Raw genomic sequence first — 17,711 nt, forward strand, 5'->3', positions numbered from 1 at the left:
TCTCCCTCTGACCCTCCCCCTTCTCATGCTCTATCTCATTCTCTCTCTCAAATAAATAAAAATCTTAAAAAAAAAAAAAGATTTTATTTATTTATTTCACAGAGAGAGACACAGCAAGACAGGGAACACAAGCGGGGGAGGGGGGTGGGGAGTGGGAGAGGGAGAAGCAGGCTTCCCACTGAGCAGGGAGCCCGATGCAGGGCTCGATCCCGGGACCCTGGGATCATGACCTGAGCCGAAGGCAGACGCTTAATGACTGAGCCACCCAGGTGCCCAAGGAGAGAGATTTCTTAAACACTGAAAATATTCATCAACATCATAAAATACAAACATGCTGCCAAGAGCCATTTCTTCCTTTTCCCAACCAATTTTGGTTGGTAACAGGCCCGTTAATCCACTCAGGAGACCAGAACTCAAACACCAGCTTCACAGTACCCTCTCATACTGGCTTATCTCATATGATAAGCTTATAGGTAAATTCTGGTCTAGAAGAGCTGGACTGATCTGATCAGTTCAGATATTACCCCTGGAGGGCAGTAACAAAACCTATGTTACTTTCTTGACCTAAGAGTCATGAAAAATGATAGTACTTTCTAATATCTGTTGAACAGATATAAATGGTCCGATTAGAACTAACTCCATTACAAAATGCCAGTGGTGATAAAGGGAGGTTAGAGTACTCATGTAACATTTATTGAGCACCTAATGAGGGTCAGGCATTGGGCCATTCCCACTATGTAAATTCTTCTTAGACACTACATCAAACTAGGAGGAGGCATTATTTTTTTCTCACTTTCCAGAAAACAGGCTTTTAGGCTTTTTCCATACTTACACAGACAATAAAGTCGGAACAGTAATTCGAACCAACGTCTTCCTAATTTCCATGCCACTACCCTTTAAACTGTGCCATAATATCCCCAAAAACATACAATGGAAAGAAACATTACTTCAGAAGTGCCTGAAAAGCTAAGCTAAAGAAAGCACTTACATCTTTTGATGAATGGGTCCTATACCAGATACATCTCTCACTTCAGTATAGTGGATTCTAAAATATGATAGGATCTATAAAAAGTTTCCCACAACAGTTATTATTACAATCCTATCATTAGGATAAATAATTATACTGTACTTACGTAATAATGTCCTTCATCAAAGGATCGAGGACAGGAGGAGGAGTATGACTAATTTTTAAAAAGACATTAATACTATACATTGAGAGTAGGGGTGGAGAAAGCATTAGGGAATTGTGGAAGGTGTGAAGCAGATGAGGGAATTATTTATGCACACAATATAGACTCAGACTGGAATGGGGAAGAATAGAAAGAGCAACTTAGGATGCAGTTCTGCCACATATTTGAAGACCTAAGGGTCTAAATCCCTCCACTTAAAGCAAAGCCCTTCAATGTGGTAATGCTACCCTCTTCTTTCTCTTCCTCCGGAGGCTCAGTGCTCACAGTTGGGGTGCCAATATAAAGGGGTCATTTCACTGAAAAAGGGCCAAGCCCATGGCTAACCAAACCAAACCATGCACATCCTCTCCCCCCTCCTGGCTCTCAACCACTGCCAGGAAGGAAGTTGGGGACTCACCACAAGTTCACTGAACATGACATCCAGCTCCTCCACAGGGGGCATGGGTAATGCTGGCTCCATGGTCTGAAGCGCAAAGTTGCTATCGTTTCGCAGCCGATAGGTGATTTCTGGGTGATCATTATTTCGGAAACAGCAGAAGATGAACGAGATCCCCCGTCCACCTCTCTTCCTTGGGGCCATGGCTGAATTCTGTTCTATTTCTTGAAGTGACTAAACTCTACAAAAAAGAAGACAGGACATGGTTAAGGAAGAAAAAAATGGGTAAGTTTTTTTGTTGTTTTTGTTTGTTTTGTTTTTTAAGTCAGTCCAATTCAAGCAGAGACCTCTTCACTGGAGATGGTTGATATGGCCCTATAGGGCACAGAGAGGACAACCCCAAGTGGATCTGGAGTCCAGCTGGGCAAAGAGCACATCCTTCTATTCACTTGTTGAATGCTTCCTGTGACCAACTGCTGAGCAAACAGTACAACCCTACCTTGCATGACACAGCATATGCCCCCAATCGCACTGGGCTACTGGCCATTCTTTGCCTATCACATGCTCTTTCTTGTCAACCCGTCTTGTTCTTTAACTCCCCTGCAAGAATGACCTGCTCTTCCTCACCCCTAGGAATCTAGGATCTCTTACCCTTTAAAGTTTGATATCAATTTCTTCTTTTCTACCTTCCCAAAGTAGAATTAATGATACGTATGCTGAGGCATATCTATTCATTCCAGCTCATATCACATTCTAAGTTCCTCAAGAGAGTACGTTCCTGTTGGACCATGATTAACTCCAAGTCAAGGGAAGGAACTGTACATCAAGCAAATTGTTGGCACTCATGCCCTGCACAGTGCCAGGAAGGAAGGAGGCACTCAGTTACTGTTTATCATGTTGAATAATTTAAATTCATAACAAAGGAAGAGTGACTTCACATGAACTAGAAGAATCAGAGATTTTCAAACAGAAAAGATCAAATGAGTTCACCAATAAGGACATGGTTATAGTATATTCACATAATAGAACACTGTGTACTCATTTAAAAATAAGGTATCTGTACATGTAGATATGGAAACATGTTCAAGATGCTGTATGATATATATACAAGATTATGTTTTAAAGAATGTATATACGTACTTATGAATATATATAAGAAAGGGCTAATAATAGCAGTAGCCTGTAAAATAAAAATAGGGCACTGGAGAACTATTCCTTTTCATTTTGTACACTTTTGAATTTGAATTTCTACCACAAAATTAGATTTTTAATGATTATATAGTTTAAGATTACAATTATATGTACTCCCTTGGGAAAATTCCCAAGTTATACTGTCAAGTGAAAAAAGCAAATCAAAGAATGAATGATGTGTACAACATGATGCCATATGGCTTTTTAAAAACAATCTCATACAATGATACAAACTCCAGTAAAAGTTCTCATAAATAACTAGGATTTGCAAACACTTCTAGAGTCAAGATCCTGCTCACTTAAGGGACAGTGGTCTCAGGAAGCTGGCAATTAGAATGGGAAGGGGAGGGAAATGTTAAGAGCAGCGTGTCCCTCTTGTAGCCCTACGTGATGATCCAACCGGCTCTGGAATAAAGACTTGGCTGAGATATCCAATATCTCAATCTGTTGAAGTATACACCTCCTGGCCTAGAGTGTACTTGTGCAAGGCTACAGGAGGCAATACGCAGTACCTGGGATTCCTTTGGCAAATGTGTGTTAATACCTATTATATACCAGGCACTATAAGCACCTAAAGATACATCAGTGAAATGGGTCACTAGGAGCTTATAATCCGGTGAGAAAGTAGTGCACCAAATAGTTGTAACAAAGGTCATATGGCACATCATACCAGTCAGTGTTATGTAATCAAGCATAAAGTCCACTGGGAAGAATCTGGGAATGGTATCTGATGGATGAGTGGAGCTTTGATAGATTATGGAAAGCAGAGCATTTTGGAACAGTGCAAACAAAGGCACAAGGTGGGAAGGCCAAGTTTGTATGCTGGCTCTTCTGTGTAACCCCAAATACAAGGTCCTCCATTAAACCCATCTTTAAACTGTAGATGATGGCAAAGCGTTGAGATTTCCAACAGGCTGCCATTTTTAATACACATTATTTGTAATTCTGCTGATCAGAGCCTAGTCTCCCAGATACAGACCAAAATGGAAGCAAAATAATCATCCCATGACCCCTCAGTGGCAGTAGACACTTCTGGCTGACCCTCCTTAACTGCTCTAGCACATCACAAATGAGAAAGTAATCCCAACAGCTGCCTGTGTGTGTATGTGATTTTACTAAGCATATTCACACCCATCACTTCATTCCATCATCCTCATTTCACATGTTGGACCTAAGGAGGGACTTGGGAGGGAGTGGGGCAGTTAGGAAGAGAGAAGTTAGAGACTTGCTTTGCTGGGAAACATCAGGAGATGTTGATTGGAGAAGCCTGGTTGGGAATGGGGCAGGGAAGCTTGATAGAGGTCAGGGAACCTGCATGCTTAATCCAATTGGAATCCAATCCCCACCCTCTCCAACCTCCAGGCCATGACCTTGGTTCAGCCTCCCCTTATTTCTCACCAAAATGACTACAAGAGTTCTTCAATTCTTCTCCTTGGCCCATGATTCCCCAGTCTAGGGGTTGACAAACCTTTTCTGTAAAGGGCCAAATAGTAAATATTTAGGCTTTGTGGACCCTTAAGCCTCTATCACAACTAGTTAACCCTGCCATTTTATTATGAAAGCAACCACAGGCATCTTTAAAAAATGGGCATGCTTATGTGCCAATAAAACTTTATTGCAGACACTGAAATTTGAATTTTTTTTTTTTAAGATTTTATTTATCAGGCGCCTGGGTGGCTCAGTTGGTTAAGTGACTGCCTTTGGCTCAGGTCATGATCCTGGAGTCCCGGGATCGAGTCCCGCATCGGGGTCCCTGCTCGGCGGGGAGTCTGCTTCTCCCTCTGACCCTCCTCCCTCTCAGGTTCTCTGTCTCTCATTCTCTCTGTTTCAAATAAATAAATAAAATCTTAAAAAAAAAAGATTTTATTTATCTATTTGACAGAGAGAGACAGTGAGAGAGGGAACAAAAGCAGGGGGAGTGGAAGAGAAGCAGGCTCCCAGGTGAGCAGGGAACCCCGCCAGAACCCTAGGATCATGACCTGAGCAGAAGGCAGATGCCTAACGACTGAGCCACCCAGGCGCCCTGAAATTTGAATTTCATATAACTTTCTCATGTCACAAAATATTTTTTTTAAATTTGTTTTATAGACCATACAAAAATAGGTGGTGTGCCCAAGAAGGCCCATGGGCTGCAAGTCATCAACAACTGCCCTAGTTCATCATATTCATCATTTAATTAACTCAAAAGTTTGTTGAGTCCTGGGGTGCCTGGCTGGCTCAATCGAAGAGCATGAGACTCTTGACCTTGGGGTTGTAAATTTGAGCCCCACACTGGGTGTTAGAGATTACTAAAAATAAATAAACTTTTTATTTTATTTCTTTTAATTTTTTTTAATGTTATGTTAGTCACCACACAGTATATCATTAGGTTTTGATGTAGTGTTCCATGATTCATTGTTTGCGTATAACATCCAGTGCTAATAAACTGTTTCTTAAAAAAAGCTTGTTTAGTACTGATTATGTGCCAAACACTGTGCTAAGCACTAAGGAAAGAGGGACGAAAATGAGATGATGTACCCTTCAGGGAGTTTTAGAAAAACTGTTTGTTTGGGAAAAGGCATGGAAAAAAAACAAGTAAACTATATTAATTTTAATTAGTGTTACAGGGGATACAAGAAGAAAGTGAAAGAAAATGGTAGGATGCTGGTGGTGGTGGTGGAGACAGCGACTTTCCATACTGTTTAATACTGTTTCAATACTGTTTTAATACTGTTTCAATACCGTTTAATACTGATCATGGACAGCCTTTCCAAAGAGAGGGCATTTAAGTTGAGACGTAATGGATAAATGGAGTGTATGCAGAAGCCCAGAGCAGGTGGGGAACTTGGCACCTCTGAGTCAGGGAAGGCAGACAGACCAGTGTGGCGGGGGCATAATGAGTAATGGCAGTATTGAGAGAGAAAAAGCTGGAGAGGGTAGGAGCCCAGACCCCAGGGCCTTGCCCACCGGAGGGAGGAGTCTGGGATTTATTCTCAGCACATCATAAATCTGACTGTGTCACTCAGCTCTGCAGTGTCTCCTGGATACAGTCCAGCTTCCGGCATGGACCATAAGACCCTCCATGGCCTAGCCCTTGCCTACTTTATTTTCTACTCTTGCCTTCCAAGATCATGAACACTGCCCACTCACATGCCCCCCACACACCTGTGTACGTATAGAAATCATACCTTGACAGGAATCACACTTCTGAGCCCACACATCCATAGTTCCCTCAGCTTAGAGTGCTCTTTTCCTTCTGTACCTAACCATCTTCCACTCACCATTCAAGACCCACTCAAATACTACTATTTTAATGGGCCTTAGGTTTCCCAGAAACGGTCACACATTTCTTTTCACAGCCCAAGCACCATATACATAGTTGAGTGTTTTTTGGTTGTCTAGATTTTTTTTAAATTCATGTCTGTTTTCCCCACTGGACTATGAGATCCTGAAGACAGGGACTAGGTTTCATTCAGTCCCTGGCACATGGTATATTCTCTATAAATGTTTGTTGAATGCAAAGACATAAATGCCTAAGTGAACAGATGGTCTCGTGTCTGAACTTCAGGGTTGTGTGACTGGGTGTTCTTCCCACAGTTGCCGCAGATCTGTTTTTCAGAAATGCCAAGACATGTAAAGTCAATCACACCGCCAAGTGCTCCTTAGCCACTTGTCAAGCTTTCTGATGCTGACAGGAGCCTCACAGACTTCATCCTCCGGGTATCTGCAGCTTCCCTTGAGCAAGGAGCTTCTTTCTGGCTGAACTAGCTGGTGCCTGGTTTTTCTACCCACCCTCAAAAGTAAGCTCTATGGGAAATAGACCCACTGATAGAATCTTTTCCCTATTCCTTACACTCAATAAACACTTTGCCCAAGAAAGTATTCACTTCCTCAGCTATCACAGCTGAACCTTAGTAAGCCAGACACAGTATTAGATGCTGGAGACAAAGACGAAGAAAATTCACAGATTCAGGGAGATCACGGCCTAGTGAGGACATTCAGGGAGCAGCTAAGTTGCTAACTCTGTCCAATCAAGAAGGAATGCTGTTACTGAAACCTGGGGCCTATGCTTCCACAGCTTGGCCCCTTTTTAATCAGATCAGCCTGAGGGAAAGGACTAATTCCACCATGACAGCTGGGCCCTCAACCAGAACACATCTTCTAATCTCAGCTTCTGGCACCATTGCAGAGGGGAAGAAGTCACTTCTGGGACATCCAAAATGCAATCCATCTATAACATTACAGATGACTATTGCTATGCCGTGCACAAGGAAGCAATTAAAAAGCTACTTAAGATTCTGGAGCAGGTGCATTTTGCTTAGCAAAGAATAAGAAATTTAATCCATCTGCGGCCTAGCTCGAAGTCAGAGTCATTTGTACTGCTCTTTAACAAAACAAACAAGACTCTCAATGTGGTAACAGTCAAAAAATGAGGGCCAAATTTTCAGGAATATAGATATGATGATCGTGATGATATAAAACATTGGAGAACTCACAGTCTCCGAGAAAACCCTCCTTAACACTTTTTTTTGATAATGCCAAGTCACAACACATATGGGATACGTCAGGTTTGCTTCCCACAAAGCAACACAATATTGGTACCTAATGTATGGGGTAAATTTGGAAATCATGTTGACAAAAAAAGACGCATACATCTTTCTAATTGCTTCATCAGGGACTTTTGCCACACATTGATAAGATGTCTGTCCAGACTGAGGGATACGCTCACTGGCTAAGTTATCAAGGTTCTCCTCTAACCAAAGTGGTTCCAGGGAAACAACTTAGATCCTGCCGGAAGGGAGACAATGAGAGACTGTGAGTTCCCACCAGTCACCAACTTGGTTAGACAGTTGAGAGTTTCTGCATGTACTTGCCAACTGTGGTGGGGGACCATGTATATACCATGACCCACTTCTATTTTTTTTTTAATCAAGACAGTTCACATTTAATTCTCCAATTTTATTTTCAATACTAAAATATGTCATTGTTTCTGCATTGTAAATGGTCTCTGGACTTTCTAAAACAATGTCACAGACATAAAAAGAGGAACAAGCAAAAAAAAAAAAAATATATATATATGTATGCCCTAAGAGCCACTTTAAAGAGAATGCTTGGGGAACCCTCCATTTTAACTGCCATAGCTATTGTTTTCAGAGCTGCTGCTTGCCCCACATTTTGCAATTTTCCAAAGGGCCCTGACATGCACTTTTGTTTTCAACAACAGATAACATTAACCCAAATTCTCTTATCAAGAAGAATGTGAAAAGAAAAAAAACTGCTTTGCTTCTTTCCTTGGTCATCTCTCTCCCCTCTCACATTCCTCATGTCTGGTTTCATTTCCCAAGCACACCAGATGCCAAATACTATTTGGAGCTTTAAAAAAATCATGGGATACAGTCTAAAGGTTGCAGGAGGAACGTTTGAAAGGGGATGTGTTTTCCCCGCAAGTTTCAACATCCTCTCCACCAGGAAACGGAAAGGGCGTTTCTCAGTAAGTATGTCCAGCCGAGGGCCATCCGTTTCCACACACTCCGTCCCAAAAGGATGTTCTAACGGGGCACTTCTGGAAGTGGCTTTTGGAAATACACCCTGCAGTCAGTCCCCTCAGCCCACTGACTTTCCTGAAGAAAGAGGAAAACAATACGGGCACCCCACCATTGACAGGAAGACCAAAACCCAAACATTCAAAAAAGCCACAGGCACCCTGAAGATACTCTCTGACCTACTGCCTAAAGCAGGTGAGTGAACGCAAAGCACACCCCCTCCTCTGTGCCCACTCTACAGTGGTGCAGGCGGGGGGTGTGCACAAAGTGGAAGCCAAAACTTGTCCCAATCCTTCCCCACTTCCTCCCTAGATAAGGGAGGAAGGAACCCAAGTGAAGTCCATGCACACCCTCAAGCCAGCCCAAGCCTCAGCCAGCACATAATTAATTAAGCCTTTCTTCCAAGCCCAAGTCACAGACTCCTGCCAGAAAACATCCCCTGTTCATGTAAAGAGCAAAGGAGGGGACCTCCAGGTTTCACCCTAAAAGCTGGCAATGACTCTTCTGTCATGACTCAATACTTTAACCATGGGTTTAGGCCATAAATCCCTAAAGCCAATACAACCCGGTTCTCGAGTTAGGAAGTATGTGTTGTTCACGTGACAGAAACCAGTCTGGAAGCCAGGACATCTCTTCTTGATCATCTGGGAGAAGGGCCAAACCAAAAGTGTCACTGGAGCTCCCCACCAAAGAAAGCACAGCCTTGCCAGACAGCCTGTGTGCCCTTGGGCCTGTGGACCTGTTGCTAGTCTGTGAGTTAAGTCAATAAACAAATTTAAGCTGAAGCCGAAAGAAATGAAAATCGTTTTCCCCCTTTAGGTTTCTCTCTTCAGTGCCACTAAGGGATCCACTTAAATTGTACAAAGACAAATTTAAAGGAGGGGTTACACAAACGTTGGAAGCTACAGCTCAGTGGCCGGTTGTCACATCAAAGCTCTCACTCTTCCAACGGGCCAAGTTTTGTTCTTTAACAAACATGTAAAACAAGCAACTTTCCTGAATCACCCAGCAGCTCTTTCAGGAAGACCAGGAGAGTGAGACATCACAGTCACCAGAGGAGAACACCTGTACGTTGCAAGACACCAACAACTGCCTCTACCCTACGTGCTCCGGTCCTCTTCTGACCCCACTGAAGTGACCCCTGAAGTCAGAGTCTTCACGGCAACAGGCAGATGTGGTGCCTCTTAAAAGGCCTCCCCCACTGCACTGACCACACTTCAGGTACGTGAGGTCTCAGACCTTCCCAAACAAGTAGCCAACACTTTGGTGCTATCCACAACCAAAAATGTAAGGGATATTAAAAGATAGTGCCTAAAAACAAGTAGACTACTCATTTTTTGGAACCTTCTCACAATTGAAATAATTCTGGCAAATCCTGAGAAAGAAGAGGTTGGGTATATACTTAGTTTGAAAAACTTATGTGTTCCAGACCTTCAAGTAAAGCTGAATAGGACTTAGAGAAGATAAACTAGAGGTACTCTGGGCCAAGGACTCGCCATGTCACCTTCACAGTAATATAAGTTCCTCTCCCCAGTGAGGACCTAACACATGGTCTCTTGGGAAAGTGAAGTCTGCTACTGACCCTCACAGCCCCCAAACCAGAGGCTATTTGATCTTATTCCCTCTCAAATTTCGTAACTACATTTTATCATCAAGGTATTTTATTGCCAAGTGGGTATAATTTTTACTTGTACGCAGGCCTTTATGGAGAAGAATGTCCACTGGCATCCTAGGTAAACTACAGTTCTCTGGACTGAAAATGAAGAAATAAAAGCTTGCCTACAGGACTTTTTATGTTCATGTTTACTGAAAGAAAATTCAAAACTCACTAATTACCTTCCTCTGTTCATGTTCTTCTGACCACTTTTATGCCAAGATTAATAGAATTGCAACAAGAGAAAATGAAACACCATGTGGAACAAAAGTTCTTGGTTAAACTTAGCCTCATTCTCTGGTAACTATTAAGAAACCCCCATCTTTCTCATGGAAAATGTCTGTGCTTTTCAGTTAGGGTAAAACTAATGAACAGACGCAACATGTCACACAGGCAGCCGTGGAGACCTGACCCGGGTTCAAATAGCAGCTCACCCACTTCTCTCCTGGAGGAACTGTAGGAAAGACTTCAACATCCTAAAGTCCTCTATAAATGTTTGATGGATTTTAAGTGGACGTTACAAAGGGAAGTGAGAACTACATTAAAAAGTTGGAAGGAGGATTTATATTTGCTAACTACTGTTTGGTGGAAATGTGTTAACCAGATTCCTTTCTCTGACATTCCTGTGTGTATCGGCAGAACAAATTCCTGGAATGAGGCTGGTTTAATCTCTACAGGGCAGTTGTCATCACTAAATCAAGGGCTCTGCAGGTTAGTCAGCTTATCTGCGAATTGTGGGAAATTCTCTGAGAGTTTTAGGGGCAATGTGGGAAAAGGCACTTTAAAAAAGGCTTAGCTTTCCTGTATATTTTGAAGCATTCGACAGATGAGTATTTCAATCCAACCATCCACCCAAGAGCTACCACACAGCACACCCCGCTTAGTCAATAAACAAACTGACATTGGCAACACCAACCCGACTCCCCTTCACATTTTACTCAGGCACTAACCTCACCTACTTATTATTCTACTTTGCACATCTGAAGGCATCCTTCTATCCAATGAAGTCTTGGGAATTGATCACCACACTAGACAACCTACTGCAAACACCCGGAGCCACAGGCTTTCACACTTTTGCCTCAGAAAGGTCATTCTGAACATGTGTGGACATGGCCACCATTTGCCATTACAAATGTAAAGAATGTTTATAGAAAGCTAGGTCCATGGTGATTCCTGGGTTTAAAATTACAGTGTGGTGAGTTGTTTACTAGATCCTGAGTCTCTCCACAATGCCTGCTACTCAGAGGGGTTCATTTTGGGCAAGGCCAGCACCACACCTATGCTCAGGCTGTTACTAATGAGTCCTGCGCATGACAAGGCGAGGAGAAGCCACCCAGAAACAAGAAGGGCAGATGACGGAGGCACATTATGAAAACTGGAACTCCCTTCGAAAGTACCACCCTGCCCTTCATAAAAATTCTACCTACAAATTTTACATCATAAATCTTCAAGAGAGGCTCATGAAAAGATGATGGTAAAAGCTTCAACTGGATGCAAGTTCAGGTGTAGAAATAAGGCAGTAAAGAGGCATTCTGGCCCCCACCTGTTTGAGAGGTTGTGTGGCTCTAGTGGGTGCTGCTTCTTCAATCCAACCTGCCCCAGCCCTTCATGGGAGACACACATACCCTCTAATGACTGGAAGTGAAGGCATTACTTATGTCAGCCTATAAAACTAACTTCCAAAGCACACAGCACTAAAAAGACCAAGAGAAATGAAGCTTCGACATGGGATTTCCCCAATCTCTCTTCATGTTGGGAACCTCCATAAACACTTAGATATACAACCCTCCAAAATCAGAACAAACTTTTTCTTAATGGAGGCGGGGGGGGGGTGCGGTGCGCACCTCAGCCCCACAATGAGCAATCTAATAATCTGTGGCTGGGAAAGTCAACTGTATCGCCTCAATGGAATGCAAAATGGCAATATGTATTGTTGTTTTTAATGTACTGGCCCTCTGATCCACATCTAAGAATTCCTAGATTCCATATATAGGGATGAACCTACAGATATACTCACACATGAGTACAGAGATATATTAACAAAGATATTCACTACAACGCTGTAACAGAAAACCCATTCATCATTTGTAATAGAGAATCATCTATGTGTCCTTCAACAGGTGGATGTTTTGATAAATGTTGGTACACCCGCAATATAAAAACACTGGTTCTCCGGACGCCTGGGTGGCTTAGTCGGTTAAGCGTCCAACTCTTGATTTCAGCTCAGGTCATCATTTCAGGGTTGTGAGATCGAGCTCCACACCCGGTGTGGAGTCTGCTTAAGATTCTCTCTCCTTCTGCCCCTCCTCCCCACCCAATAAAAAAAACAAACCAGCAAACAAACAAAACCACTGGTTCTCATACTCCGATGCCCGGGCATTATTTACTCCATACCAATTACATCAGATTTTCTGGTATTGGGGGCCCATAGTGATTCCAATGTACAGATAAGTTTGTGAACCAGTGCTACAGAATCCTATGCCCAGGTTCAAAGAATGTCCTAGGTCCGTGAATACTGACATGGGAAAGATCTAACATGCTAAAGGAGGTAAAAAAGAGAAAGAAATCAAGCTGCATAGCAAAACATATGTATCACCATCTATGTTAAAACTAAAACAAAACTGTATTTGTAACAATACACAAACATCTATATATGTGAACGCATAGAAATCCTTCCAGAATTGGAAATATAAACTGTAAAGTTGTTAAAGAATTTAGTAGCCAAATGCTTGGCACATGGAAGATGCTCAGTAAATAGTGGCTCTTATTTCCACGTGCATCTAAGTTTTTGGAACCTATAGTTTCACATGGATAATGAACTCTTATAAGCACATCATATAGTATTCTACTGAAACTAGAAAGTTTGCAAGCCTTCCCAATAACCCCATTAAAACTCTAAGTATACACCTGAATAACTCATTAGTCTTATTTAAAATTACAGCTTGCTTTGTGCATACTTGAAACCCATGCCCAAAAATGCAGACAGCTTCACTGTCGATATTATATTGATTTGTAGATCCACCAAAATGGCCCATTTCAAAGTTGTTCTACATCAGCCAACAAATCTAAAAACTTCAATGTAATGTTGGGGCGCCTGGGTGGCTCAGTCGGTTAAGCGGCTGCCTTCGGCTCAGGTCATGATCCCAGGTTCCTGGGATCGAGTCCCGCATCGGGCTCCCTGCTCGGCAGGGAGCCTGCTTCTCCCTCTCCCTCTGCCTGCCTCTCTGCCTACTTGTGCTATCTCTCTGTCAAATAAATAAATAAAATCTTAAAAAAAAATAAAATAAATAAAAACTTCAATGTAATGCTAGATGCAACCTTGATGAACACAGAGAGGAAGAATACTCCCAAGTCTGTAGGTACCAGCCACAGGGATGACAATGTGACAAACTTTTAAAAAATGTTTTGTTTCATCTTAAATTTTGCATATCCCAAGAGGCAATTAGTGGAGAATTTCTGGGTTCACTAAAGCCATTACGTTGGAAGTTCTTCAATTGGTCACAGGGCCAGTTTAAAAATAAAGTTGGGAAGTTCTACTATTGGCTCTTTTTATCTGTCTCTGTTTCATTTATACTTCTATTGTGGATCAGAAATTATAAGGGCATCACAAATATGGCCCAGAACAAGAGGCTTAAGGATGCTCATACATGGAATGAAACTTAGTACTTGGTACAGTCTTACGATGCAATCAAATATATTTAAAACTATATTTTTATAAAAGGGAATTCAGTACAATTTTCAAAATTCTTCTCTATTTTAGGAAATTTTAAAAAGGTATGCATCATCCACATTTACTTGGGCACCGAATGTTTGACTACAACAACTTTAAAGCTGGCTTCCAACAATTTTTTCCCAAATACATGCTCCTGAGGTTCTATCTTTAAAAGGTGAAAAGTGGGCGCCTGGGTGGCTCAGATGGTTAAGCGTCTGCCTTCGGCTCAGGTCATGATCCCAGGGTCCTGGGATCGAGTCCCGTATCGGGCTCCCTGCTCCTTGGGAGCCTGCTTCTCCCTCTGCCTCTCTCTCTCTCTGTCTCTGTCTCTCATGAATAAATAAATAAAATCTTTAAAAAAAATAAAAATAAAAATAAAAGGTGAAAAGTTTGGGATCTTTTTTTTTTTTTTTTTTAAGATTTTATTTATTTGAGAGCGAGCAAGCATGAGCTGAGGGAACGGGAGAGGGAGAAGCAGAAGCAGATTCCCTGCTGAGCAGAGAGCCTGACATAGGGCTCCATCCCAGGACCCTGAGATCATGACCTGAGCCGAAGTCAGAGGCTTAACTGACTGAGCTACCCAGGCACCCGTGGGGACCTCTTTATCAATCATTAAAAAGTCACCACAGTGTTTATAGAACCAAATGAAAACATGGTGATTTCATAAATTCATAAAAGGCAAGAGATGGTCTTTCCTGAACCAAGATTTTATCAAGGAATTTTATGAAATTGAAGTCCGAATGCTGACAATAGTCCTACAAGATAAGATTCTAATTATTTCCTGGCTACATCTTCCAAAGTTTATGTAATTGAAACCTGATTCCTTCAAATATCACTAAATATTCATTGCAAACAGCTGGAGAGGAAATCTATGATTCTGAGAACTGCAAAATGATTACCGGTATACTGGTGTCCGTCCCAGTGAACCAAAGTTAACATTACTGTGGAAGCAATGCATTGGGTGCATACACTGGAAAATATACACTGGAAAAGGGAAAAGTAAAATGGATTTTTCTGAGATCGTCACAAGATAATAGAAAATAAATACACACAAATCACAGGACAATGATGACCAGGTATGAACAAATGGTCCAGCATCAGCCAATGTGTTATGCCTATCAAACTCTGGGAAAATATCAAAGACTGAAGGAACTCGATTTGATACCTCTTGAGTTAACAGGGGTTCCTTTGGCACATGAGTTCCAAGTCACTTCCAGAAATCCCAGATGACCTTGGAAGAGTGGGATAGTGATGCCATTTCAGAAAGTTAAGAAGTCATACAGAGATAGAGTCTTAAGGAAGTACAAAGGAGGCTTGTGATCTCAGAAGAACAGTGTTTTCCTTTTAATATGAACATCAAAACTGCCTAACCTGTACATAATAAAAGCAATGCATAGACCTTGAGGATAGAGACGGGATAGGGGAAAGCTGTAAGAGCTAGCAGGCATTGCCAAGGACAGGAGAACATGTGTGTTGAGTGAGTGAACTGGTAAACATATATCATCTCTTTTCATAAGCAAAGCTAACAATCCACCAAAATAGAAATAACCAGCAGCTCCAATAAAGACTATTTTCTCATTGGTGATTTCTCTCCATGTGACAAACATCCTTGGGAAGTTATTCACATAGCTTAATGATTCTGAAACTGCATGAGCCGAACATACAGTGAAGAAAGATCTTTACTGAATTTTATTACTACACATGGATTACTACACTCTTGATTTAAACCAGGCCAAAAAAAAAAAAAAAGGCCGTTTCACAGTCATCAAGGGGGAAGTGTGAAGGAAGCTGATAATAGACAGTGTGCCCACTCCACCCTACTCTGTAATTTTCTATATAATTAGGTGAGAACAGTAATTGCTTTATTGCATAACTCAATAGACACCAAAGAGACTGCCTCGCTTGCAAAATTTGTTCTAAATGCAATAACAAAAAAGCTGTTTCAAATTGTTACTTCAGGGGCACCTGGGTGGCTCAGTTGGTTAAGCATCTGCGTTGGCTCAGTCATGACCCTGGGGTCGTGGGATCAAGCCCCATGTCAGGGAGCCTGTTTCTTCCTCTCCCTCTGCCCCTCCCCCTGCTCACACTCTCTCTTGCTCTCTCTCTCTCATAAATAAAATCTTAAAAAAAAAATGGTTACTTTGACTTATATACAAAGCCTGGAGTAGTTGGACTGAGGATAATATTTGTACTTCATATTCTGAGAAATATTGTTAAACAGCCAAAAGTCATCAAATGGCTAAAGTCATCAAGAAGCTATCAATGTAAGACTGGTTAAATGATGTAGGGTACCTCTGTGTGATGAAATACTATACAACCATTAAAAAGAATGGGAGGGGCGCCTGGGTGGCTCAGTTGGTTGAATGACCAACTCTCAATTTCAGCTCAGCTCATGATCTCAGGGTCGTGAGAACAAGCCCTACGTAGGGCTCCGTGCTCAGCAGGGAGTCTGCTTGAGATTCTCTCACTCCCTCTCCCTCTGCCTCTCCCTAAACTCGTGCTCTCTCTCTCAAATAAATAAGTCTTTAAAAAATAATAATAATAATGGGACACCTCTTCTATCATTAAGAGGTCTAAAGTATATCAAAAGTCCAAGTTGTGGAATCAAAATCAAAATATCACAAATGTAAAAAGGAATATACTTATTTGAACATGCAAAGAAATTGTCTAGCCTGTGATAAAATAAGAGCTACAAAAACCCATTAAGTAGCTCCTCCTAGAGAATGAAATAGACACTGGAAAAGGAAGGAAACTTGTTTGTATCTTAGTTCCTTCTATCCTAATGTTTAAAAAAAAAAATGGGCTTGGACTACATTTTTTTTTTTTTTTTTTTTGCCTTGATTATCAAGCTGTTTCCAAAAGTTTAGAAAGTAACTAGTCCTTTTAAAAATTAAGTGACTTTCTGGGGCACCTGGCTGGCTCAGTCAGTAGAGCATATGACTCTTGATTTCAGTGTCATGAGTTCAAGCCCCATGTTGGGGGTAGAATTTACTTAATCAAAAAAAAAATTTTTTTAAATGACTTTCATTTATCAGTTCTCTTCAATACACCAGCCACTTTCAACATGCTTTACATCCATTTGTTATCTCAATTAATAAAAGAGAGAAGCAGTGAATCCTTAAGTGTCTCCCCCTAAGAACACAGTCCAAGGTCAATGAATTTCTACACTCTGACCTTAGTTGTTTACTTTCTGCACTTTTCCACTTTACCACACCCACCCCTACAACTGTTAGTTCTCAAAATGAAAACAATCTGTTCAACTGTAAAACACCAATAACGAACAATGACTTTTTTCCTTTACACTTATAATTAATTTAGAAAAGGAGGTGGGGAGAGAAAAGGAGAAGAAGCTACCAAACCATTTCCTAAAGACAATACTATATATATCAATGCAATGCCAACTCATCACCATAGCAACAGAAACATAGCTGCTCACTTTCACCAAATAGTACAGTTCAGAATCCCCTTAAATCCACAGTATTCTTTGCTACAGAAGTAAATACTGCTACCTTTATCTTCAGAGAATCCGCTCTCTAGCTGGCAGCCCCAGGAGCATTTATATAAAAGACTAGAAGTGTCTAATGATGGAATTTTTTGGTAGGTATTTATTAGGAAGTTTGACCCAGAAGGAATGAACTTGCTTAGTAATCTTAATGTCCTGCTTCCTAAAGCCCAATTCTAAAGCTACTGAAATACTAGTACAGTGTATCCTCTTACATTCATGGCTTCTGACCCAATCTTAAATAAGCAAGCAAATACAGTAATGGGGAGTATAAATTACAAAAGGGCACCAAATGAAAGCATAACAGCTGATCACAGAAGATGAAGGCAAACACTGGTAACTATTTTTTTAAAGAAGGACAAGACGGGCGCCTGGGTGGCTCAGATGGTTAAGCGTCTGCCTTCGGCTCAGGTCATGATCCCAGGGTCCTGGGATCGAGTCCCACATCGGGCTCCCGGCTCAGCGGGGAGCCTGCTTCTCCCTCTGACCCTCTCCCCTCTCATGCTGTTTCTCTCTCGCTCGCTCTCTAAAAAATAAATAAAATCTTTAAAAAAAAAAAAAAAA

At 41.5% G+C, this 17,711-nt stretch overlaps 1 protein-coding gene across 3 annotated transcripts in view; it reads right to left on the reverse strand.

Moving 5' to 3' along the window:
• DAAM1 (dishevelled associated activator of morphogenesis 1) overlaps positions 1-17,711 on the reverse strand; it is a 133,918-nt gene that overhangs the window by 82,817 nt on the left and 33,390 nt on the right. For all 3 annotated transcript variants that reach the window (XM_081830437.1, XM_081830436.1, XM_081830435.1), the window contains one exon: positions 1,588-1,807. In XM_081830437.1, the coding sequence (XP_081686563.1) occupies positions 1,588-1,770 (183 nt within the window). In that variant the 5' untranslated portion in view covers positions 1,771-1,807. The remainder of the gene's footprint in view (positions 1-1,587; positions 1,808-17,711) is intronic.

The sequence above is a fragment of the Leptonychotes weddellii genome, chromosome 9 (genome assembly GCF_054177405.1).
Source record: "Leptonychotes weddellii isolate Sample4059 chromosome 9, ASM5417740v2, whole genome shotgun sequence".
Classification (NCBI taxonomy): Eukaryota; Metazoa; Chordata; class Mammalia; order Carnivora; family Phocidae; genus Leptonychotes; species Leptonychotes weddellii.